Here is a 27,034-nt window from a genome sequence, read left to right as displayed (position 1 = left end):
ATTTCGTATAATTAGGTCTTTAGCATCCCTTGAGGGACAGCCAAATTTAAATAATAATTTGACACACAGCTGTGAGGCATTTGCGAGCTTTTTTGCGGAGAAGGTCCTGTTGCTCCGCCATGACCTCCCTGCCAATTTGGATACAATAAAGGAACTGGAGGCCCCTCGACTGTCCTCGGGTCCAGTATTGGACCACTTTGACCGGATATCCCCAGCCGATGTGGACAGACTCCTCCGAGCTGGAAAGCCCACCACCTGTCCTCTTGACCCGTGCCCGTCTTCGCTGATTAGAGCGTGTCCAGACGAGGTGCGGGTCCACCTAGGGGATATCATCGGGGATATCATGGCACCGGGACATTCCCAGGGGAATTGAAGGAGGCAGTGGTGCGCCCACTCTTAAAGAAAACATCATTAGATCCTTTAGATCTATCCAATTATTGCCCGGTTTCGAATCTTCCATTCCTGGGTAAGGTGATTGAGAGAGCGGTTGCTGAACAGCTTGGTGGGTTTCTGGATGAAACATCGGCCCTGGATCCATTCCAGTCTGGCTTCCGTGCTGGTCATGGGACCGAGATGGCTCTGGTCACCCTAACAGATGATCTCCCTAGGCAGCTGGATCGAGGCAGGTTGGGGCTGCTGATTCTTCTAGATCTGTCAGCAGCATTCGACATGGTCGATCACAAACTCCTGGACAACCGCCTTGCTGACGTGGGGATTCAGGGCACAGTCCTTCAATGGCTGCGCTCGTTTCTCTCTGGTCGGGGACAGAGGGTGGCGCTTGAGGGGGAACTGTCATCGCGCCACTCCTTGGTGTGTGGAGTGCCTCAGGGTGCAATACTCTCCCCGATGCTTTTCAACATCTTTATGCGCCCCCTCGCCCAGCTTGTCCGGAGTTTTGGGCTGGGCTGCCATCAGTATGTATTATACATTTGATGTTAGCCGCTCTGAGCCCAGCTTTGGCTGGGGAGGGCGGGATACAAATAAAATTTATTATTATTATTAATTCCCACCCTGTGTCAACTTTGACAGGTGGGGAGGGCTGATAGGCAGTTACGACAGGCCCCTTTGAAGTCCGTTTGCAGGTGGTTTGGGTTCACATCGCACTTGCGGATCAACATTTCTCTCTGCAGACAGAGATAAGGTAAAGGTTAAAGGTAAGATAAAGGACCCCTGGACGGTTAAGTTCAGTCAAAGGCAACTATGGGGTTGCGGCGCTCATCTCGTTTTCAGGCTGAGGGAGCTGGCGTTTGTCCACATTTTTCCAGGTCATGTGGCCAGCATGGCTAAACCGCTACTGGTGCACAGAGGACCGTGACGAGTGCCAGAGCGCACGGAAACACCATTTACCTTCCTGCCGCAGCAGTACCTATTTATCGACTTGCACTGGCGTGCTTTCGAACTGCTAGGTTTGCAGAATCTGGGACAGAGCAATGGGAGCTCACCTCATTGCAGGGATTCGAACCGCCGACCTTCCAATCAGCAAGCCCAAGAAGCTCAGTGGTTTAGACCACAGCGCTACCCGCATCCCTATAGACAGAGATGAAAAGATGTACCTTTAACCCTAATGGATTGCTGCTGTGGGTCACTCTGCCAAGAAAGAAGCACTCAAAATATGGCATAATGTCATGACAGTGGATCTTGCGGCTGCCTCAAAAATTGTTCCAGGATCTCAAAATGGCTCCACTGGGTGGGATGATGGTATTGTGAAAAGAAAATGCAATGGATAAAGGAGGAATAAATGAAAACTTTTCTGAGAGTGCAATTCTAAGAGGGTGAAGGGCTGTGTACTAGATCTATCTACTAAGTCCTTCAGGCTTGCAACAACCAAGGTAGGATGTATGGGGGTCGTATCCTCACCATATATTTAAAGCACTCTTATACCACTCTAGCAGCCATAGAGAATCCTGGGAACTGGGCTGTATTGAGGATGCTGACCTCACAGAGCTACAATTCCCAGAACCCTTAACAAACTAATCTTCCCAGGATTACCCATGACAGTTAAAGTGGTTTATAATAGTGGTTTAAATGTATGGTGTGGATGCCACCCCTCTCTCTTTCTCGCTTTGTGGACTTTTTTATTTTTCAACTCCTCCTGAGTAGTCACAGAATCTCAACAACAAAAAATTGTTTTTGAGCTACTTTTAAGGAAAATTGCCAAAATATCAATATGTCTGGATTTTTTTGACATTGGGAATTCTGCCCAGGCGTGATTTCCGACGGACGAATCCAAGATATATCTGGGAAGACCTGGACATACGGCAGCCCTAGAGAATGCTCAGTTGTGAGATATTGAACCCAGTAGCTCCAAGGCCATCACCTTCTTGCCCCACTACTCACACCCACAGAATTTCTAATTTTCAACCCTAGCACTGGCTATCACTGGTGGAAGAACCACCAGTGGTAGTTTTACACCCATAGAACTATTCAAGGACCTAGCAGAGGTTTCTGTGGTAGATGTCCTCATTCACTGGCAAAGCTCTTTATCTGTGGAGATGCATCTTCACTCCTCCTTAATGACCTGTAGTCACTGTCACCGGTTCTGGGATTTTGGATTGCAGTGTTTATTTACTTGCAGGTTTTACTGGGTCTTCCACTACATACTATTTTCAAAGAGGTTTCCCACATTTTCCTCTGTGAAACATTTTTTTTCTGCCTCTGCAGGGAGATGATTGGGTAAGAGTGGCTTATGTTTTAACTCTTTCTGTTGTCTGTGACTAATTAAATCAGGAGAAAAGTGTTCAGACTTGATGAATGTGATTATTAAGGTATTAAGGTCTTGCTTTCTACTACACAAGACCTTTGAGATTCATGGTATAGGTGGTACTTGCTTGCTTAGAGCAAGAGCAGTATTCAGTTCTGAAAATCCCTTGCATAACAAGTTCCTTCCCTGAGTTTCTTTCAACTTTGGTTTTGCCCTCATGCGGAATTCTGCTATTTCAGTTTGCTATTTCAATCTACATTCGACAGGCTGCTTTGTGAAATCCCAGGAACCTGCTTACAGCGTTACTGAACATGAACTTGAAATTGGCTTATCTTCTCCTAGCTCTATGCACAGCCATCATATTCATCTTGGTCTGGGCTTTCCAAAATAGAGGAGGGAAGCCCATGCTTTGTGACAGCCATCTTCAGGAGATGGGACTGGAGGAAGGAGGCCATGGAATCTACAGCCAGGTATTTGCTGATTTAACTCCGGAAGAGATCATGGAAGTGAAGATCTACCTGCAATACAACCTGGGGGTGCCATTGGCAGAACCTCCTCAAGCCAAGCCATCGGACAACTGCATTTTTTCTATCACCCTTCAGCTTCCTCCCAAAGCTGAAGTGCTGCAATTCCTGGACCACCAAGGGATCAGGCCTGCACGGCAAGCTCTGGCTGTACTCCATTTTGGAAACCAGGAGGACCCAAATGTCACAGAGTTTGTGGTTGGTCCTCTTCCAAAACCAATGTACCACCAAGATGTCACAGTGCAGAAGTATGGAGGGAAGTTGCCTTACTACAGAAGGTTTTTTTTGGAGAATGAGCTGAGAGAGATCCATACCTTCTTGAAGAATAGGGAATACCCCAAGGCTCCAAACTTTATGCAGAAAGTGCTTTATTATAATGGAAGCAATTTCGGATACTCCTATGGAATACCACCTGGACTAAAATCAGGAGACCGGAAAATCTGGGTTGCTCATTTCCAGAATGTACCTGGTAGTTATCTGCATCCAGTAGGATTTGAAGTCCATGTGGATATTCACAGCCTAGATGTTTCTCACTGGAAGGTGCTAAAAGTCTTCTATAATGGACAGTACTTTGAGGACATGGAAGATATTGAGAGACAATTCATTATGGGACATGTTAAAGTAGCCAAGGTCAAAAAGGCTCCTTCTGACGGAGGATATTCCTCATTGAAGCAGAGGGTTCCACACCAGAGACTAGGCCCCTTGCACTATGAACCTCGTGGCCCCCGCTACCGCATCTGGAATAACCAAGTTTTCTTCATGTCCTGGAGTTTTGCCTTTGGCATAGATGTTAATAGGGGACCACAGGTCTTTGACGTAAGGTTTAAGGGTGAGAGGATAGTCTATGAGTTAAGCTTGCAAGATGCATCTGCCATCTATGGCTCCAACAATCCAGCACCCATGCAAACCAGATACATGGATGTTAGCTTTGGCATGGGTGCACGTGTCTCTACACTCACCCAAGGTGTGGATTGTCCTTACCTGGCGACCTATTTGGACAGGAACGTTTTTCTTGATTCCTCGTTGCCTGTCACTTGCAAAGGCTCTATCTGCATCTTTGAGCAGAATGCTGAGGTCCCTGTGCGACGACATTATGACCGCTCAGAGCCTCCATTTTACGGAGGGTTGGTTGATTCCGTTCTGGTCTTTAGGTCCGTAACTGCAGTAAATAATTATGATTACGTTTGGGATTTTATTTTTCACCAAAATGGAGCTATCGGTGTCAGGGTCCATGCCAGTGGGTACATTCAATCTGCTTTTTACTTCGGCAATGCCTTGGAATTTGGTAACAGGGTGCAAGAGTGGACCCAGGGAGCGATTCACACTCACAACATTAATTTCAAGGTGGATATGGACATTGGTGGTAAGTGGATGTCTCTTCTGTGAATTTTCTGTGCTTGCTTGCTAAGAGCTAAGAGCTGCTTTTTACACAGGCTCCGGTGTTATTTTGCACCCCTGTTTCTGTGATTATTTTGTTAGATTTGATGGAGCGTTTCGTTAAATTTGCCTTTAAGTATTTGACGAAAGGTTGCCTTTTATTTTAGCTTTCTGAGAGCTAGAAGTGGCATGATTCTGTATCTGTAGCTCAGACATATGTTCTCCTTGTTACAGTTTTCATGAATGGCTTATCAGAGGTTTCTTCATTTCCATGCCTCTCTGTCTATGAAAAGCACCAGAAAACACACATAAACAGTCACTGAAGGCTCAGTGATGGACAGTTTGCAGAAAATGTGAGATGTTCCTCATCTCCAACACCTGAAAGTCACTACCGCAGACATAGAGTTTGGGCTGTCCTGTGGCTAAGACCAGCTTGCAGCTTGCACCCTAATGCTGCAGAAACCTGCCAGCTTTCACTGTGCAACCCCACATCCCACAAAAGTTCTTGACGTTTCTCTTGGCATCCATGCTGGAACTCATCATTAATATTTATCCAGGTAACCAAGGAGCATAAGGGAGCTGAGCGTTTAGATTATGTATGTATACTAGGGACAATGTAGCTGATTGTCTTTTGTGCATGTGAGCTCGTTGGGCTGCTCTTTGGGCTGCTCCAGATGACCTGTTTATTGAACACTCATCCTAATTTGCCTGCATAAAGTTTAGCTGGAGGTTAGATTATAGCTGGTCTTCATTGAGCATTATTTTCATTTGTTTGCTGGGCAGATATACAGCAACAAAAGTCCATCCTGACTTTAATAATAATAATAATAATAATAATAATAATAATAATAATAATAATAATTTATTATTTATACCCCACCCATCTGGCTGGGTTTCCCCACCCACTCTGGGTGGCTTCCAACAGGATATTAAAAACACAATAAAAGATCAAACATTAAAAACTTTCCTAAATAGGGTTGCCTTCAGATGTCTTCTAAAAGTCAAATAGTTGTTTATTTCTTTGATGTCTGGTGGGAGGGCATTCCACAGATGGGCACTACTACCGAGAAGGCCCTCTGCCTGGTTCCCTGTAACTTCGCTTTTCGCAGTGAGGGAGGCGCCAGAAGGCCCTCAGCACTGGATCTCGGTGTCCGGGTTGAATGATGGGGGTGGAGATGCTCCTTCAGATATACTGGACTGAGGCCGTTTAGGGCTTTAAAGGTCAGCACCAACACTTTGAATTGTGCCCAGAAATGTACTGGGAGCCAATGTAGGTCTTTCAGGACCGGTGTTATGTCGTCTCAGTGGCCACTCCCAGTCACCAGTCTTAGCTGCAGCATTCTGGATTAGTTGTAGTTTCCAGGTCACCTTCAAAGGTAGCCCCATGTAGAGCGCATTGCAGCAGTGGCGAAGCTGCATGCTCCGCTACTGGGGGTGGAGAGCAGGCAGGGGCATGGCTGGCGCCCCCCGGGGGGCGTGCCGCACATCCCAGGGCGTGGTATGCTGCTGGCAGGTGCGTGGCGCAAGTTCTGGCGGTGTGACGCCCTGCCTGTGGGGGCGTGGCACCTGGCGTGCATGGGGTGTCCGCGGAGCGTATCTGGGGGGCGCACTGCAATGGCTCCCTACTGGAATAGTGGTGCCAGGGGCGGTCTGCTCCCTCCACACTCCCATTCCTCTACCAGTGCATTGCAGCAGTCTAAGTGGGAGATAACTAGAGCATGCACCACTCTGGCAAGACAGTCTGCGGGCAGGTAGGGTCTCATCCTGCGTACCAGATGGAGCTGGTAAACAGCTGCCCTGGAAACAGAATTGACCCGCGCCTCCATGGACAGCTGTGAGTCCAAAATGACTCCCAGGCTGTGCACCTGGTCCTTCAGGGGCACAGTTACCCCATGCAGGACCAGGGAGTCCCCCACACCCACCCACTTCCTGTCCCCCAAAAACAGTACTTCTGTCTTGTCAGGATTCCACCCTACCTGTGGGTTCCTTGTGCAACTTCCCATTACCCATTCATTCATCCCACACAATCCAATGCATTTCCTAACCACAAAATCTCATCTAAATTTTTTTTAAAAATCAAGTGGGTTTGTTGCACCAGCTACCTTTGATCCACTTTAATTGCACAAACCTGAAGTTCCAGTATGTGCTTGAATCTTTCATACTGGCAGTCTGGAGGCACACTGAATCAAGGCATCATACGTTAAAATTAAATCCAAGTGTACTGCATCTTTAGCAGGTTTCAGGGGCAAGCAAACCTGATTTTTTGGCAGTACTGCAGCACTCCCAATGCTGTTTTGTTCCCATGAAAATCACCCCTGCTCAGAAATTCACCAGGGGGTGGGGTGGGGAAGATCCCATTGGTGCCAAGGATTTCCACCCCACATGGGTAATTTCATGCAGGATAGGATGTCAGCTTAGCAGAATTAAACATAGCTTACCTGTGGACTGCAGTCCTAATACTAACTGGGCCCTCCCACTTGGTATTAGTTCATTTAAAAACAACAACAACAACAACAACAACCCTGTACATAATGCTGCATATTATGAATTCTGTGCCATGTGTAGTTAGGCTGTAAGTGGCAATGGCTAAGAAAGAGAAAAATCCACCTTTGTAGTTCTCCTTGGTTGTCAGGTCAGTGTGGTGTACTGGTTAAGAGTGGTGGACGCGTAATCTGGTGAACCGGGTTTGCTTCCCCACTACTCCACATGAAGCTGCTGGGCTAGTCACACTTCTCTGAAGTCTCTCAGCCTTACTCACCTCACAGAGTGTTTGTTGTCGGGGAGGAAGGGAAAGGAGAATGTTAGCCACTTTGAGACTCCTTTGGGTAGTGATAAAGCGGGATATCAAATCCAAACTCCTCCTCCTCCTCCTCTTCTTCTCCTTTAGCACCCTTTCTCTAGCATCCAAAGTTTCCCATCTCATCCTCTCTGCTGCAGTGCCAGACACTCCTCCAAAAAGCTTCTGCTGGAGGAGTGGGAACCCACAATTCCTTTTACTTGTGTAGCGAACAGTTACTTTTGCATTAGTTAATTGATTTATTAAGTGATTCAGTCAAGGCCAGTGTTGTGCAGGTTTACTCACAAATGCAGATATCTTGCTGACTTGCATTATGGGTCACCTGACGCATGCCTGCCATCTCACGCCACACTCTACGATCTCCCAATCTTATGTTCCCCTCTATGCAAAGCCATTTCTACATGACTTTCCAGAAGCTGTGAATGTACCAAGGGCACAGTTCAAAGATAGCTATCGAATGCAATGAAATGTGAGCATGAGAGAGCTGTCTCCATTGAAATGAGAACTAAGGATGATCTGATCGCCATAGGAATAACTGAATGTAAGCAGCTTTTCTGTGAATTGCCCTCTAAGCTGTGCTATAGTGCTTGTCACTTAAAGCATCTACAAATTCTCTCATGTACTGAACAACATGGGAATTGTAATGTTGCATATGCACCATACATTTAAAGCATACCGGTGCTGGGAATTGAAGTAGTGATGGGTAAACTACAGTTCCCAGGATTCTTTGGGAGATACGTGGTTTAAATGTACAGTGTGTATGCAGCCTAAGTTAAGCCAATTTATACTTTGCTCTTCTTGTCTCAGTCTTCCTCTGCCCCCTGGAGGTAATGCTACACTAAGAGTCAGAAGGAGGAAGTCAGTGTCATGCTATTTTGAATATTCAGTCAGTGCAAGATTTTCAGGTTGCCACACAGAACAACCCCTCTTCTCCTTCCCCATTGTGCTGCTCTGGGGGTCCCCCCTTGTCACTTTTGCAGGATGGTGGTAGGATATGGGAGAAGAAAGCCCTATTGTGCAAATGCACTGACCGAGGCTGACCCTATGATGTGGCAGAGTGAGACAGTTGCCTCAGGCAGTAGATGCTGAGAGGCAGGGAAAGAGTTGTGAGTGACATTTGGTCTGCCCTATACCCTCTATAAGGGATGCGGGTGGCGCTGTGGGTTAAACCACCGAGCCTAGGACTTGCCAATCAGAAGGTCGGCGGTTCGAATCCCCGCGATGGGGTGAGCTCCCGTTGCTCGGTCCCAGCTTCTGCCAACCTAGCAGTTTGAAAGCACGCCAAGTGTAAGTAGATAAATAGGTACCGCTCTGGCGGGAAAGTAAACGGCGTTTCCGTGCACTGCTCTGGTTTGCCAGAAGTGGCTTAGTCATGCCGGCCACATGACCCGGAAGCTGTACGCCGGCTCCCTCGGCCAATAAAGCGAGATGAGCGCCGCAACCCCGGAGTCGGTCACAACTGGACCTAATGCTCAGGGGTCCCTTTACCTTTACCTATACCCCCTATGTCCTTGAGTGCAGTGGAAGATACCTTCCTTTCCCCTGTATTGGAGTAAGATTCAACTGCCAATCAAACTTGGAGGAAGCTGCCATCTTGCCCTTCAACTCAGGCAGCAAAATGTCTTGAGCTGGTCATAACACTGATGGGGCTTGTTAGGTGAATCTCACTCTGTAATATGTCAGGATTAAATAAGTTGGATACTTTTAAATTCTCAGCTCTGAATTCTGGCGATCTGCCAAGCTTGTTTTAAGTTGCAGGGCACAAGCAAAACCAGCTAGGTAACTATTCAAGAATTACCAAAACATCAAGCTTGCTCTGCCTTTCTCAGAAATTATGCTGATAAATTCAGTCGCTGATTAATTTAAGGCCAGTGCTGTGCAGGATTACTCACAAGTGAGGGACTCTTGCTGACTCTTGTTTTGTGTCACCTGATGCTTGCAGTCTCCTGCCTCTCTCTCTATGATCTATCAATCTTCTATTCCCCACTAGGCATAGCCTTTTTCTCCCAACACATGACATTCTCTCTGATCCAAACAGTCAGCATAAAAGGGAAGCAGAGAGTCAGCTTTAGTGTTTTCTCCAGTCTACAGAAGAATGGGACTGGGGATGAAAAACCAAGTGCAATGGAAATTAATTTGTAAGCCGGCACAACAACATGCCATAACGCATTTGCATGCTATGGAGGTTGAGGCGGGTGCTATAATGTACACTTCCCATGCTCTTTAGTGGTTGAGTGAATATATAAGCAGTATAACTCTTCTATTGAATCAACAGTGGTTTTGATCCTATGAAATAGTACCGAGACGTAGAATACCAGTCATAGAGAATCATAGGAACTGTAGCTTGTTAAGGCTGCTGACCTCACAGAGCTACAATTCCCAGCACATTTACAGGATTCTCCATGACTGTTAAAGTGGTGTAATAGTGCTTTGAGAGTGCACAAGGTGGGTGTAGAGAGCATGCACAATTGTGGGCTTCTCTGGTGAATGGAGAGGTCTTGAATCCAGTAGATCCAAGGCCATCGTCATCTTGCCTTGCTCGCACAATGTCAACTTTCAACCCTAACACTGGATACTGGAGCTCTATGCTGATGGATCATTAATGAGCATCTTCTATTGGCAAAGCTCTTCATTATCGGAGAGGCAGCTCCACTCCCTCCTAACGTAAGGTTACCAGTTTTTTTTCAATGAATCCAGGGGCACTTTTCAACTTCAGTTGGAATGATAGGATTTTGTCAGGGGACTGATTTGTAAATCCAGGGACTGTCCCCGGGAAACGGGGACGTCTGGTAACCTTATCCTAACCACCTCCAGTCTCTGTCAGCAGTCCTGAAGATTTGGACTTCAGTATTACCCTTCTGTAGAAAATTCAGTAGAATTCAGGGATGCGCCAACTTCAAGAATCAGGCACATGCGGATCAGTTGGCTCTCACATTTGATCCTGTTTACAAATATATTCCCCACACCTTCCTCCTCTAAACATTTTTTTTTTTGGCTGCTTCTGAAAGACAATTGCTTAATGGCAGTTTATGTTTCAACTGCTTGTGTAGGCTGTGTCTAATCCAATTACGAGAAAGGTGTTCAGACTTGACAGATAAGCTAATTAAGGTGTGAATGTGTACATCATTCCTTTGCTCTGTGAAAGACCTTGGAGATGCATCACATTAGGTGGTGTTTGCATAGATGAAGAAAACCACACAGTTTTGAAACTCACTTGCAGAGCTGGTATTTCTCCCTACTTTCTTCGAAATTCAGGTTTTTTTAACTTATTTATAAAAAAAAACCTCCAGGAACCTGCTTACAGTGTTGCTGAACATGAACTTGAAATTGACTTATCTTCTCCTAGCTCTATGCACAGCCATCATATTCATCTTGGTCTGGGCTTTCCAAAGCAGAGGAGGGAAGCCCATGCTTTGTGACAGCCATCTTCAGGAGATGGGACTGGAGGAAAGAGGCCATGGAATCTACAGCCAGGTATTTGCTGATTTAACTCCAGAAGAGATCATGGAAGTTAAAATCTATCTGCAGTACAACCTGGGGGTGCCATTGGTAGAACCTCCTCAAGCCAAGCCATCGGACAACTGCATTTTTTCTATCACCCTTCAGCTTCCTCCCAAAGCCGAAGTGCTGCAATTCCTGGACCACCAAGGGATCAGTCCTGCACGGCAAGCTCTGGCTGTACTCCATTTTGGAAACCAGGAGGACCCAAATGTCACAGAGTTTGTGGTTGGTCCTCTTCCAAAACCAATGTACCACCAAGATGTCACAGTGCAGAAGTATGGAGGGAAGTTGCCTTACTCCAAAAGGTTTCTCCTAAATAATGAGTTCAAAGAAATCGTTACTTTCCTGAAGAACAAGGAATACCCCAAGGCTCCAAACTTTATGCAGGAAGTACTTTATTACAATGGAAGCAATTTCACATACTACCATGGATTGCCACCTGGATTAAAATCAGGAGACCGGAGAATCTGGGTTGCTCATTTCCAGAATGTGCCGGGTAGTTATCTGCATCCATTTGGATTTGACATCCAGGTTGATCTTAGCAGCCTCAACATTTCTCACTGGAAGGTGTTAAAAGTCTTCTATAATGGACAGTACTTTGAAGACATGGATGATATTGAGAGGCAGTTCATTACGGGACATGTTAAAGTAGCCAAGGTGAAAAAGGCTCCTTCTGACGGAGGATATTCCTCATTGAAGCAGAGGGTTCCACACCAGAGACTAGGCCCCTTGCACTATGAACCTCGTGGTCCCCGCTACCGCATCTGGAATAACCAGGTTTTCTTCATGTCCTGGAGTTTTGCCTTTGGCATAGATGCTAATAGGGGGCCACGGATCTTTGATGTTAGGTTTAAGGGTGAGAGGATAGTTTATGAGTTAAGCTTGCAAGAGGGAGGTTCCATCTATGGTTCCAACAATCCAGCGTCAATGCTGACCAGATACATGGACTTAAGCTTTGGCATTGGTTCAAGTGGCTCCACTCTTACCCAAGGCGTGGATTGTCCCTACTTGGCTACCTATTTGGATAGGCACTATTTTCTTGATTCCTCGTTGCCTGTCGCTCGCAAAAACTCTATCTGCATCTTTGAGCAGAATGCTGAGGTCCCTGTGTGACGACATTATGACCACTCAGAGGCTCCGTTTTACGGAGGGTTGGTCGATTCCGTTCTGGTCTTTAGGTCCATATCTTCAGTTGCTAATTATGATTATGTTTGGGATTTTAAATTTCATCAAAATGGAGCTGTCGGAGTTAGTATCCATGCAAGTGGGTACATTCAATCTGCTTTTTACTTTGGCGATGCCTTGGAATTTGGAAACAGAGTTGAAGAGTGGGCACTGGGAGACATTCACACTCACAACATTAATTTCAAGGTGGATATGGACATTGGTGGTAAGTGTACACCTCTTTTGTAACTTATGAATTACCTTAATTTCTATTGCTGGTAGAAGCTCACTTGCTGCCAGCTAATAGCTGCTTTTTAAGTGGTTCTGATGTTATTTTGTTTCCCAGTTCTGCAAATGGACCCATTTTCAGGTTTCATGGAGTATTCATGAGAGGGTGTCCCCCCCCCCTCACCTGGCAGGATGCTGCATCATCCTAGGATGTAGATTATAGGCGAAGTGTGTGGTGTGTGTGTAGGAGGGAATTGTTGTGTGAGAAAGTTTGGGCTGATTCTGGAACCTGGTGACAGAGACATGTGCTGAACCCAAGTTGTGTCAGGGGGGTTTCCCTGGATGCCTGATGGAGAAGCACAATCTGTTAATGCTGTGCTCCCATCCATCCTATGCTCAGGTTCCATATATGTGTAAATAATACCAAACATTCTATAGACATCGCTGTCTCCACTGACCTTCATTCCATGGAAACAGAACCCTGGGAAAAGCGCTTGACATTCCTGAAGTCTCTCCTCAAAACATGTCTTGAGGGAGGCAAATCCATGTCTGCTTCTTATTTCAATGAATTATGAATGCACATCGTTGGGCCCTTTGGGGCCACCGGTTGAGCCCAGTATATTTCTATTTAACCTATTTTAAGACCAAGGTCCATCTAGTGGCAGGCAGGTGGCGGGGGCTGGTCACTTCACTTTTGGTAGTGAAACAGAGCAATATCCACAGCAGGGTTGAAGGGCTTCCTATTGGATAGATTCAGGAGTGAATTTAAAACACAATGGTACATTCCGAGAGCATTTTGCTATGATTACTTTATATTAAACAGAGAAGTATATGCTCCTCAGAAATAGATAGCTAAAACATAATTGATGGAGATTGCCTCCATGTAAGTTAGGTTCATTCATTTCAAGGGGTCTTCTCTGAGGAAAACTTAGTTGAACGCCAACCGTTGAAGGCTACCTTGCTCTCTTTTTTTACATGAACTACTTTTTCTCATCCATAGGCAATTTGTAGACATGATTCACCTATTTAATTTATTACGTTAAGGTCCCATCTTTCCTCCAAGATTAGGGGGTTGCACTAGATGACCCTCGGGGTCCTTTCTAGTTCTATGATTCTATGAAACTCAATCTAAATGGTGTACTTGGCATTCTGCAAAAATCTTCCATCTGGCCACTTGACCAAGATCTCCCTCATTTTCCAGTAAGGGCTGCTTTGTTGCCATGGGCAGCCATCCAGGGAGGCCCGGGAGCCATGGGACCAGCCAGTAGCCAGGGCTGAAGCCTAAGGGTTATATTCAGTGTAGAACTAAGGACATGCTAGACATCTGGGGCAAAGACCAAGACAACAACAAAGGACTAAACAAAAGAAGGGACTAAGGTGTAAACCAGTAATACTGGAGCACACCAGAAGATCTTGTTATCTGAGTAAAGCTTAGCAAGAAATAGTCTTTCCTGTCCAGGATAATCCAATGGCTAGTTTGGAGTCAGCCCATGGTCTGAAGAACTTCACTGAGAAGCTCAGACTTGCCATCCAATGGTTCACCACATGGTGGTATTGCACCGAGACTGAGCAGTTCCTGACAGTTATGTGTCTTCTTCAGGTCATGTCTTGAGGAATCCATCCACCCACTCTGCTCCCCACTAGGCTTTCTCATTCAGTTTTAGAGTAGCTGCTGTTTTAAAAAGGATTCAAATACTGCTGCTTCCTTGGCTATGTCCCCCTGAAATCCTGCTGATCCAGGACAACAGAGAAGGATAAATCTCTTCTCCACATAAAATAGTTTCCTTTTATGAAGAGGATTATTTCCCACTAGAGGGTGGTAAAACCACTTGAGATCCGAACTGCCATTGAATTACATAAAGGCCTAGTATGCAGATTTCTTCATGACCTTTCAGAAGCTGCAAACGTGCTAAGCGCACAATCCAAAGAAAGCTCTTGACTTTAATGAAATCTAAGCATGAGAGTAGGGACGCGGGTGGCGCTGTGGGTTAAACCACAGAGCCTAGGACTTGCCGATCAGAAGGTTGGCGGTCCGAATCCCCACGACGGGGTGAGCTCCCATTGCTCGGTCCCAGCTCCTATCAACCTAGCAGTTTGAAAGCATGTCAAAGTGCAAGTAGATAAATAGGTACCGCTCCGGCGGGAAGGTAAACGGCATTTCCGTGCGCTGCTCTGGTTCGCCAGAAGCGGCTTAATCATGCTGGCCACATGACCCAGAAGCTGTACGCTGGCTCCCTCGGCCAAGAAAGCGAGATGAGCGCTGCAACCCCAGAGTCGGCCACGACTGGACCTAATGGTCAGGGGTCCCTTTACCTTTAAGCATGAGAGTGCTGTCTCCATTGAAATCATCCAGGGGTAGAGACCTTTTACCTTTACCATTACCTATATGCACTGTACATTTAAAGCACATTTAAAGTATTTCCTTCCACCCAAGGAATTCGGAGAGCTGTAATTTGTTGTGGGTGCTGGGAAATGGGTGCTCAGGATTCTTTGGGAGAGATGTGCTTTAAATGCACCGTGTGTATGCTGCCTAAGTTAAGGCAATGCCAGGCTGCTTTCACTTTGCTCTTCTCATCTCAATCTTCCTCTGTCCCCTGAGGGATCTACATGACAAGATACTTTCATTTCCCCTATATTGGAGTAAGATTCAACTGCCAATCAAACTGGCTTCTGTATGTGCCTTGGGGGTGGGTGCCATCTTGTCCTTCACCTCAGGCAGCAAAATGTCTTGAGCTGACCCTGCCACTGATGGGGCTCGTTAGGCAAATCTCACCCAGTGATATGCCAGGATTAAATAAGTCAGCTACTTTTAAATTCTCAGCTCCGAATTCTGGCAACCGGTCCCTTGCAAAGCTTGTTTTAAGCTGCAGGGCACAAGCAAAACCAGCCAGGTAACAATTCAAGAATTACCAGAACATCAAACTTGCAGTGCCTTTCTCGGAAATTGTGTGGATAATGGAGTGGTTAATTAATTTAAGGCCAGTGCTATGCAGGCTTACTGACAAACACAGGACTCTTGCTGACTAGTGTTTAGTGTCACCTGATGCTTCCTTGCTTGCGGTCTCCTGCCTCTCTCTCTGTGATCTTCGATGAACAGCCTTTCCCTCCCAACACATGACATTCTCTCTGACCCAGATATTCAGCATATATGGAAAGCAGAAGATCAGTGCGCAGCTCAGCTTCAGTGTTTTCTCCAGTCTACAGAAGAATAGGACTGTAAATGAAAATCAAGTGTAAATACATGGAAGCCGATTTGTAAGTCAAAACAACAAAGAGAGATCCACACCAGACATTTTAAGCACGATGATACCACTTGGACGGTTATAGAGAACCCTTGGAACTGGTTTAGGATGGATCATAGCTCAGTGGTAGAGCATCTCCACATAGGGCAAATCTCCACCTGTGATTACTTATGTCAGCTCCAAGCTGTTATATAGAGAAAGCCCCATTGTGGGCCTCTCTGGTGAATGAATGGGTCTTGAATCCAGTGGATCCAAGGCTATCTCCATTCTTCCCAGCCTCCAGAATGTCTAATTTGGAACTCTAACAGTGCGTGGTGGTGGTGAAAGAACCACTCTACATCCATGGAACAATTCACGGGCATAGCTGAGATGTATGTGGCAGACGTGCTCTTTCAATGGCAAAGCTCCATCAATAGACAGGCACTTCCATTCCCTCCTAACCACCTCCAGTCACTGCCAGTAGTTCTGAGGGTGTGGCCTCAGTGGAGTTAAGTGCTGCATCAGTTGGAAGACTCAGCCACTAGGAAGTTCTGCTGGCACTTTCTTTCTGCAAAGCTTCCTCTTCCAAACATTTTTTTTGCACCCACTGCATAAAGAAGATTACTTAAGAGTGGTTTGTTGTAGCTCTGTAGGCTGCGTCAACTCATTTAGGAACAAAGGTGTTCAGACTTGACAAATCAGGTTATCAAGGTGTGACGGAATACATCATTGCTTTCCTCTTTACAGGAAAATTGAGCTGCATCATATGGTCAGTGGTTGCCTACATAAAAAGATTATTGAGGTTTCGAAGCTCATTTGCATAGCAGGACTCTCACCACAACTTTGATTTTGCCCTCACCTGGGATTCAAGATACTCTGTTTGCTGATTCAATCTGCATTCTACACTCTGCTTTGTGAAATCCCTGGAACCTGCTTACAGCGTTGCTGAACATGAACATGAAATTGGCTTATCTTCTTTTAGCTCTGTGCACAGCCATCATATTCATCTTGGTCTGGGCTTTCCAAAACAGAGGAGGGAAGCCCATACTTTGTGACAGCCATCTTCAAGAGATGGGAAGGGAGGAAAGAAGCCATGGAATCTACAGCCAGGTATTTGCTGATTTGACTCCAGAAGAGATCATGCAAGTGAAGATCTACCTGCAGTACAACCTGGGGGTGCCATTGGTAGAACCTCCTCAAGCCAAGCCATCGGACAACTGCATTTTTTCTATCACCCTTCAGCTTCCTCCCAAAGCCAAAGTGCTCCAATTCCTGGACCACCAAGGGAGCAGGCCTGCACGGCAAGCTCTGGCTATACTCCATTTTGGAAACCAGCAGGACCCAAATGTCACAGAGTTTGTGGTTGGTCCTCTTCCAAAACCAATGTACCACCAAGATGTCACAGTGCAGAAGTATGGAGGGAAGTTGCCTTACTCCAAAAGGTTTCTCCTAAATAATGAGTTCAAAGAAATCGTTACTTTCCTGAAGAACAAAGAATACCCCAAGGCTCCAAACTTTATGCAGAAAGTACTATATTACAATGGAAGCAATCTCAGAAACTTTCCTGCCTTACCACCTGGACAAAAATCAGGAGACCGGAAAATCTGGGTTGTTCATTTTCAGAATGTCCCTGGCAGTCGTCTGCATCCGGTTGGATTTGAAATCCTGGTAGATCTTAGCAGCCTAGACATTTCTCATTGGAAAGTGCTAAAAGTCTTCTATAATGGACAGTACTTTGAGGACATGGAAGATATTGAGAGGCAGTTCATTACGGGACATGTTAAAGTAGCCAAGGTGAAAAAGGCTCCTTCTGATGGAGGATATTCCTCATTGAAGCAGAGGGTTCCACACCAGAGACTAGGCCCCTTGCACTATGAACCTCGTGGTCCCCGCTACCGTATTTGGAATAACCAAGTTTTCTTCATGCCCTGGAGTTTTGCCTTTGGCATAGATGCCAATAGGGGGCCACAGATCTTTGATGTTAGGTTTAAGGGTGAGAGGATAGTCTATGAGTTAAGCTTGCAAGATGCATCTGCCATCTATGGCTCCAACACTCCAGGGGCAATGCTGACCAGATACATGGACCTAAGCTTTGGCCTTGGTTTAACCGGCTCCACTCTCACCCAGGGCGTGGATTGTCCTTACCTGGCTACCTATTTGAACAGGCACTATTTTCTTGATTCCTCGTTGCCTGTCACTCGCAAAGGCTCTATCTGCATCTTTGAGCAGAATGCTGAGGTCCCTGTGAGACGCCATTATGACCGCTCAGAGCCTTCGTTTTACGGAGGGCTGGTGGATTCTGCTCTTGTCTTCAGGTCCATATCTACAGTTGGCAATTATGATTATATTTGGGATTTTATATTTCATCAAAATGGAGCTATCGGGATCAGGATCCATGCAAGTGGATACATTCAATCTGCTTTTTACTTTGGCGATGCCTTGGAATTTGGAAACAGAGTTGAAGAGTGGGCACTGGGAACAATTCACACTCACAACATTAATTTCAAGGTGGATATGGACATTGGTGGTAAGTGTACACCTCTTTTGTAACTTATGGATTGAAGTAATTTCTACTGCTGGTAAGGGGATGTCTCTTTTGTGGCTTTTCTGTCCCTGTTTGTGGCTTGCTTGCTGACTGCTTGTAGCCCATACAGAAAGAATCACAGAATGGTAGACTTGGAAGTGACTCCAAGGGTCCTCTAGTCCAATCCCCTGGACTGCAGGAGTCATAGCTATTTAATCCCTGGCAGGTGGCCCTCCAACTTCTGTTTAAAACCTTCAATGAAGGAGAGCTCACCAGCTTTCAAGGTAGTGCATTGAACTGTTGAACATCTACAGTACTCTCAAAAAATTCTTCCCAGTGTTTAGTCAGAATCTCCTTTCCTGTAATTTGAATTCATTGGTTCATGTCCTATCCTCTGGAGCACCAGAAAACAGGCTTTCTGCACTATCCATGTGACATCCCTTCATATATTTTTAAGAAGGCTATCATCTCTAGGTCTTCTTTCTTCCAGGGTAAACATATCCAACTCCCTCAACCATTCCTCATAAGCCTTGGTCTCCAGATCCTGGAACATCTTCATTGCTCTGCTCTGCACACATTCCCGTTGTCAATATCCTCCTTAAACTGTTGTTCCTTCTTATAATATGTTTTCCCTGTTACGGTTTACATGAACAGCTTACCAGAGGTTACTTCCTTTTCATGCCACTCTCTCTGCCAAGAGTAATGGAAAAACAGGCATTCAAGGCTCAGGGAACTGATGGAAAATGCCCTGGGGTATTGGCAGCCCCCCATTTCTCTGGGTGTCCTTCAGTGAGCGTGGTTCTGGAAAAGCTACTCCCTTCTTTTCCAGACGCTCCAGCGACACAAATCATAAAGATTTATGCGCACTAATCTCCTGGCATCGTGCAGCAATAAGCGGGAGATGCTGTAGTTCTATTCTACGTTTTATTTACAGATTATATACAGAGAAAGCATAATGGCTAGCATTCTCTTCAGCTTCGAGAACAGCGAAAGTACAGTTACAAAGAACATACGCAGCAGGAAGAGATAAGACTGTTTCTTCCTGTTCCCACACTCTCTCAGACAGTCATGTGAATTATACCAATCACAAAATGCAGCCTCGGTGGACTGATTTACTAACAGGAACAACAGTTTGAGGGACACCTGAGCTGCTGCTCATCTCCAACACTTGGAGTTTGCTGCCACAGACATAGATTTTGGGCTGTCCTGAAGCCAAGTCCAGCTTTTGGCCTGTAGGTATTTGTTATGTACTGAGTTGAATAGGATCCAAACTGCAGCAGTCTGATTGGTCCTAGAACAATAGGATCCAAATTGCAGCAGTCTGATTGGTCCTAGAACAATAGGATTCAGAATGCAGCAGTCTGATTGGTCCTAGAACAATGCAGCAGTATGATTGGTTGGCAGGAACCACCCAATCATGCTCCAGATATAAGTGAATCCACAACCTGATTGGCTTACAGTAGAATTCCAGAATTAGCCAATCATGTGCAGCCCATTGTGTAAATAATGTATATAAAGCAGGTACTTTGAGGGGACATCCATTCATTCCTCCTCACCACTATGAGCTGAATAAAGAGCATGAAATCACTTTGCGACTCTGAGTATATTTCAGTATTCATGTGACTTGTACGTTTATAGAATCTGCTATCTCTCTTGAGATTTCAGCAACAGGCTCACTCATTCTGTGTAAGGCCAGGTGGGAGAGGCTGGAGCTGATGGATGACGTACGATGACAGCGCAAACATGAATATGTGTTTGAACAGTGTGCCACGACAACATTGTCTTAATGGCATGGAAAATGGGGCAGGGATATATTTATTAAGCATGTACCATAAATATAAATTATGGATTGGAGTAATCTGGGGGGAAATATTCCTGTATGTACAATTTCTTCTCTTACTGGATTACCTTAAAATGAACAGGGCTCATTCTCTTTGTGTCCTTTAGGAAACCAAATAATCGCCTTCAGACTGTGGCTTAGAAGGCTGTATCTTGCTATGCAATTCTCTTCACTTGTCAGGTCTCCTCTAACACTCTTTAACTTGCATCCAAAACAAGAACGTTCCCCATCCCCACCTTCTCCCCTGCAGGGCCTGATACCCCTTCTCTGAAGGGTTGAAAAATGTGGAATGGGGCACAGTGGTCTACTGAGGGATCAAGAATGCCAAACTGGAGTTGGATCTGAAAATTGGCTCTAGGTTAACCTAATGTGACATTCCTTTTAATTGTGCAGCAAGCTGCTGTCTGTGCGGATTTTCTTTATCCAATTACGGATTACCCTCCTTTCCCAGATTTTCATTGAGACGGTTGTGCTTAGTGAGGGAAAGATTAAGCCTTCCTGCTTCAGCCATGATCCTGATAAAACCTGGCTCCTCACATGGTTATGAGGCTTGGGGACGGGAAGCTACCATTTGGCACGAATGATTGCTTGCTTGCTTGCTTCCTCTCTTAAGTCTCATAGCTGTGCAAAAAACTAACTTTCGTTCAAATCACATCTGGGGAGGGAAGGGGTTAACCTCACCTCTGCATGTACTATGGCCGCAATGGACTTAATATCTGTAATTTAAATGGGGGGGGGGACCAGTGTGTACACTATGCATTTAGAGTAATGTGTAGTTTGACCTTCTGGCAGTCTCCCTGTCTTCCCTCCCAGCCTATCAGAAATTATTCAGGAGGGTCCCAACCCTCCCACGAGGCTCTTTTGGGGCACCACAGTTATGTGTAGGTGGAGGAAGGGATGGGAAGCCTTCCTTTGGTGAACTTCCTGAGGTTATTTTATCTTAGGATCTAAGCTTTCATTTGTTTCTATTAAAATATTTATAGCTTGCCGCAAGGCAGCTAAGAAAACTCAAGCCAAATAAAGTACAGTAGATGTTTTAAAATAGCAAGATAAAAATGAGTTAAAGCTCAGCGGAACATAATGCCACCAAATTTAATCATCTCTTCACATCTGTCTGGAGCCTGACAAATGCTGTCTAGATCTGGAATCAGCACATTACGTGTCTCCGCAGGTGTCAAGGAACCTGATTTGCAGCCATGCTGAAGGTGATTCTGCAAGTTATTTGCATTTGTTTATTTTGCTGAGACCACTGAAGACTCATTCTTCTACAGGGAAGAGCGAGCTCAGCAGCCTGTGAGATCTACTCCCACTTCTAGATGTGTGAAAATAGATGAGATTATGACCATAGCATGGTCTTTGCTGACCTCGGTCCAGCAGATAGGATCCAAGTGTAAGGTATTTGGCATGCAACTTGGGTGGCTTCCAGCCAGAACGACCACCCAGGTAACTGCATTTATAATTATCCAGCAGATATTTCTGGACCATAGTGGCTACTTTCCCCCTACACAGTTGACCTGGCTGTGATTTGTTTCATAAACCAAGCAGTGAGCCAGTGTGATGTACTGGTTAAGAGCAGTAGACTCATAATCTGGTGAACCGGGTTCGCTTCCCTGTTCCTCCAAATGCAGCTGCTGGGTGACCTTGGGCCAGTCACATTTCTTTGAAGTCTCTCAGCCCCACTCACCTCACAGAGTGTTTGTTGTGGGGAAGGAAGGGAAAGGAGATTGTGAGCCACTTTGAGACTCCTTAGGGTAGTGATAAAGCGGGATATTAAATCCAAACTCCAAATCCAAACTCCAGTTCCAAATGCCACAGAGTGTATGACCTCTCCCATAACTATGATACCACCATGATGCCACAATGTAAGGGAAGGGCTGTAGCTCAGTGGTAGAAAATCTGCTTTGCATACAGAAGGTCCCAGGTTCAAGCCCAGGCATCTCCAGGTAGGGCTGGCAATGAAGGAGCAATGGGGAGCTCAGTCAGTATGTACAATACTGAGCACAGCCCCAGAGGCCAGCAGCCCCTGTCCTCTCCCTTCCTTGGCCAGGAAAGATGGGGGAAGCTACCCCAGTAGCGGCGGCAGCAGCAGCAGCAGGAGCATCCAACCACTGAGCCACACCCTGCCATACTCGGCTCCAGTATCAGCCTCCTCTTCCTTGTCTTGCTGTGCCACCGGCTGCTTCCCCCGCCCCACCCCATGCAGGGGGAGGAGAAGGAGCCACCAGTTGCTAAAGCTGCATCACACCCAGCTCTGCATTTGCCATCTGAACATTGGGGATCATTAAAAATATTTGGGGGACACAAAGTGCCTTGGGCCCTAGGAGTTGGCACTTGTGGCTGCTTTTCTATGTCAACAAAAGCTGTGCTTGTGTGGACATGACCAAGCAGCTGAAAAATATGACGCCTCAACAGTTGTCTTCATTTGTTTTCTGTGCTAGGTGTGAAAAATTCCCTGGTAGCCAATGATATGGCTTTTGAGACAGTCAAGGCCCCTTGGAGTCCAGAGAATAAGATTCACCGGATGAAGATAGTAAGGAAAGTCTTGGACACTGAGAACAAGGCCGCCTTCCGCCTTCACGACAACATGCCAAGGCACATATATTTTGCTGCCAACAGCACAAACAAGTGGGGCCATAAGCAAGGCTATCGGATCCAGATGGTCAGCTTTTCTGGAGACCACCTGCCAGAAACAGATCCAATGGAGCGAGCCATCAGTTGGGGAAGGTAAGTGACTAATTTTTAGATGCTGAAACCCAAATGGGAAACCCAGATCAGAGACACGGGGACATAGGTAGCTGCCTTATACTGACCTTGGTTCACCTATCTCAGTATTGTCTACTGTACACTGACTGGCACGTCTTCTGGGTGTCAGACCATGTTCTCTCCCAACCCTACCTGGAGATGCTGAGGACTGAAACCAGGGCTTTATACATACCATGGCCCTTCCCCATGAAATTGGGGCTCCTTAACTCTAAGGGTGTTGAGATTTTGAGTGCTTTGGTTTGTGTTCACCACTCTGTCTCTCTCCCGGCTCCATCTGAGTCCCTGCAGTTACAAGCTTTGATGATGTCTGAAACTTTGCCAGGGGGGAAATGTCCAATGCCAGGGCTCAGCAGAATATGTAGTCACGTGGTCCTGGAAACAAAATTTAGGCCACTGCATAAGAAGTTGAAAACCAGGACTTTCAAGGTAGCTTTCTCGGAAATGCTACCTGCCCCATGTAGATAGGGCAAGCTAGACAGGCACAGCTCAGAGGTCTCAATATGTGGTGTCAGGAGGAAGGTAAGGGATTTGTTATGGTCTGGGGAATGTAAAAGGAGAGGAACCAGACTGCTGGTGCGTGATTGTAGCAGAACCACTTTCATTCTGATCATGGGATGAAAGCCAACAGAAGCTGAGGAGGGTCCAGTTTGGCACAAATCATTCCCTAGGGATGAGGGTGAAAATGTTAATGATTGTCCAGAATGTACAGGGGAGAACTAGACATTGAAGGCACAGGAGCACATGATAGAAGTTCAAAGCACTGCAGGGCAAAACACACGTGCCAAAGATATGTGGAGAGACACACAGTGTATATGTTTTGATACGGTTACGCTAGAAGCCTCACAGTCAAACTGGGATGCTTGATCTTAGAGTAGCTGGGGAAAACCAGCCAGATGGTGGGGTACAAATAAATTATTGTTGTTGTTGTTGTTGTTGTTGTTGATGTTGTTGTTGTTGTTGTTATTATTATTAGATAAAGTGGGTATAATGGGAATCTGGCAGCTTGGAGAAAGCTGGTGGGACATGGTTATTATCTCTGGATACAACTCAACAGGAAGGACAGGGAAGAGCATACTGGAGGTGGTGTTTCTGTTTATCAAACAGGATATGGATTTTAACAAGCTAGAAACCCCCAAAGTGGCAAGCAGCTCTAGAGAAGCTAAATTTGGGAGTCTATCCACCATCTTGAGAGAATGACGAAAGTCAAGCACTACAGCAACTGTGGGGAACCCATAGGCTTCCAGATGTTTTTGGACTACAACTCCCAGCCAGCCATTGACCATGTTGGCTGGGGTTGATGGGAGTTGGAGCAGAACACGTGGCGGACAGCATACTAACTACCCCTCTTCTGTAGCTTACCACTGGATCTCCTTCCTAGGGTAGTTGGGATTCCACACACTAGTCTCAGCAGTGCTCTGCTTTTCAGGTACAAGCTGGCTGTCACCAAACGGAAAGAGAAGGAACCATTTAGCACCAGTATCTATAACCAGATGGACCCATGGTCACCTTCAGTGGCCTTTGCTGACTTCCTAAACAATGAGAGCATTATCAATGAGGTGAGTTGTGATCCCTATGGGCACTGACAGATCTATCACCTTGAAGCCACACAGCGACTGGAGACTTTGGATATATTTTAAAATATACAGGATGAGCAGATTTCATGGGAGTGCATCAACAGTGGCTCATTATATCTGAAGCTTCTCCTGCACCATCCTTTTCTCTCACCAGGCCTTTCCCTTAGCCATTTAACATGGTCCTCTGTGTCTCCCTTTGGCAGGACCTGGTTGCCTGGATCACCGCTGGCTTCCTGCATATTCCACATGCTGAGGACATTCCCAACACTCCAACGCTTGGGAACGTGATTGGCTTCTTTTTGAGGCCTTACAACTATTTTGATGATGATCCTTCCATGGATTCTCCAGACAGTGTTTTCTTCAGCAGCCAACAGGACCCCACTTCCTGCGACGTCAACTACCTCGCCTGCGTGCCAGAAACAGCTGCGTGCTTGCCCAGCTTCCCGCCTTTCACTTATGAGGGCTTCCAAAACATGACGACGCTCTGATGCCTTCTAATTTTGGGATGGGTGGGGATGTTTTGAGTTAGGGAGAGTGTGGGTGGCTGCTGAACAGCGCAGCATGAAATCTGTGTATACTAAGAACAGCGAATCCCAGCTCCGTCCAGTGTCTTTGAAACCCAAATCTTAAGCCTTGCTTCCACACATTGCACATGTTCGCTAGTTGTATTTGCAAGAATCTTTTGTCGGGACTCTGTGCTGGGCAGACAACTAGATCACCACACACTTTACATCGCTTGCTGTTTGCCACACAAAGCTGCAGTGTGCTAGCCTGTGGCTGTGATAGCACAAGTGACCATATTTGCCTAGCACACTATCAATTTACAATGCCATTTGCCTTCCAGTAAACTCAAGCCTATTACCAAGAAATTTAGTATGTGGCTGCTCACAAATGGCCTGTCAGGAAGATTTATGCACATCAGTTCTGCCAGTGTCAATCCAAAAACAGATCTGTTTAGCAAAAAGCAGGGATAGGGTAGGAGGAAATTGAAGTCAAAAGCTAAGCAGTCCATTGGGTTTCTCTTTTTAATACACCTGGATTATATGTAAATTTTTAATTTGCTATTTCTGCAAGTAGCAGTGCTGATTATTGTTTTAATGGAAGCACACCTCCAAAACTCAATTAATTTGGTGTCTTTGGCACCGTTTTGCTGAAATGATTTTCAATTTAGCAAAAGGCAGACTAGATTGCTATGCTTAAGTGAATGGGGTTTTGTAGTGTTTCATTCCACAGACGTCAGGAAAAGTCAAGCATCACTCCACCTGTCAGGCTCAAAATTTAAGCCCTGTCATTTTTAAAAAATATACCGGGGCATCTTTATTATGGGCACTGTCAAGCTGCCACATTAAAAGACTCAATCCAGGTTTTACCAATAATTGTGTATCTGTTTCTTAGATATATGTCCACACCTCCTGAACATTGGAAATTGCAAATGTTATTAAAAATACATCTCAATCATTCTTAGTGGCAAAGAGAATAATCTTTCAGCAGAGGAAATGCAGGTTTACTCCCTCTGACCACCACTGGGAACCTGAAGACATTTTCTATTTCTGAGTCTGCAGCTTATCCAAGACAAATATGGTACCTTTCTGGACATCTGGGTAAGTCTACATCAACCTTTGCCAACCTGGTACAGATATGTATTAGACACATCTAGGTTGACACCAGCATCTTGCAGTAAGGAAAGAACATGAGACTTTTAATCTCAGGGTTGTGAGTTTGAGCCTCACATTGGGTGAACTATTCCTACATTGCAGGGGGGTGGATGGCATGACCCCTGTGGTCCCTTCCAACCTGTGGTCCCTTCCAATTCTGTGATCCATTGAGCTATGATCCTTTTAACCCGCTAAAACCCAGTGCTATAAAGAGAAGGTCTGACCTCTTCCTGTGCTGCTCTGAACCAGGAATTATGCTTTGTTTCACTCAAACAAACCATGATAAGTCAAGGTATGTTATTGGCTTAGAATTATGCTTTAGAGTAAACAAACCATGATCCCCAGTTGGGAAGTAAAGTGGGAAATAATAGTTTCTTTCTCTCCCACATGACTTGGGACCAGCAAAGTGGCTGCAATAGGCTAGGAATGGGAGGCTCTACCAATTTCAGTTTCTCATTTTTTCCAAACTTAAATTCAGCTCTCTACATTTCTGCATCAGTTTCTTTTTAAAGTGCTCATAAAAAAAATTGTTTGCATTTTAGTGCTTATTTCTCATATTCTGGGATCCTAGGGGAGGAAGGGTGAGATATAAATTTTATAAATAATAATCTTTGGGGTTTTTTAGAAGAAGAAGAAGAGTTTGGATTTGATATCCCGCCTTTCACTCCCCTTCAGGAGTCTCAAAGTGGCTAACTCTCCTTTCCCTTCCTCCCCCACAAAAAACACTCTGTGAGGTGAGTGGGGCTGAGAGACTTCACAGAAGTGTGACTGGCCCAAAGTCACCCAGCAGCTGAATGTGGAGGAGCGGAGACGCGAACCTGGTTCCCCAGATTAGGAGACTACCGCTCTTAACCACTACACCACACTGGCTCCCTTTTAATGTTTAAATTTTTTATTTTTTACCAACAACCAAAACAAAAACAGTGAAACCACCCAGGCGACTGATACACTGGGTATACATTTATATCATAACATAAATAATATTCTTTGTATGCATTTTTGCCTAATGCATACACTTTTTAACAAGCCTTTCCTCCAAATCTATGCATTTAGCATGCATTTTTGCACACATTATTTGCCTGGGAAACAGCATCACAAACGTCAAAGAAGTGTGAATTTTGAAGGATGGCTGTGATTCGGTTCACACATGGTTTCAGGAAGCACA

General features: G+C 45.6%; 1 protein-coding gene and 2 pseudogenes across 3 annotated transcripts; all 3 read left to right on the top strand.

Moving 5' to 3' along the window:
- Nucleotides 1–2,981: 2,981 nt before the first annotated feature.
- LOC309342779 (amine oxidase [copper-containing] 3 pseudogene) lies at nt 2,982–4,611 on the top strand (annotated as a pseudogene). Its single transcript has one exon. The product of its transcript is annotated as an amine oxidase [copper-containing] 3 pseudogene (transcript).
- Nucleotides 4,612–10,547: 5,936 nt separating this feature from the next.
- Nucleotides 10,548–15,504, top strand: LOC309342778 (amine oxidase [copper-containing] 3 pseudogene; annotated as a pseudogene). The gene is made up of 2 exons (XR_014161680.1): nt 10,548–12,290; nt 15,428–15,504. The product of XR_014161680.1 is annotated as an amine oxidase [copper-containing] 3 pseudogene (transcript).
- A 25-nt stretch (nt 15,505–15,529) lies between these two features.
- LOC309342135 (amine oxidase [copper-containing] 3-like) lies at nt 15,530–25,673 on the top strand. Its single transcript, XM_081862390.1, has 4 exons — nt 15,530–18,040; nt 22,316–22,601; nt 24,067–24,196; nt 24,418–25,673. The coding sequence occupies exons 1-4, from the start codon at nt 16,465–16,467 to the stop codon at nt 24,700–24,702; spliced, it is 2,277 nt and encodes a 758-aa protein (XP_081718516.1). The 5' UTR covers nt 15,530–16,464; the 3' UTR covers nt 24,703–25,673.
- Nucleotides 25,674–27,034: the final 1,361 nt, after the last annotated feature.

Source organism: Podarcis erhardii, assembly GCF_964252035.2.
Source record: "Podarcis erhardii genome assembly, chromosome: 5".
Lineage (NCBI taxonomy): Eukaryota > Metazoa > Chordata > Lepidosauria > Squamata > Lacertidae > Podarcis > Podarcis erhardii.
This window is presented reverse-complemented; position numbering and strand designations above follow the sequence as displayed.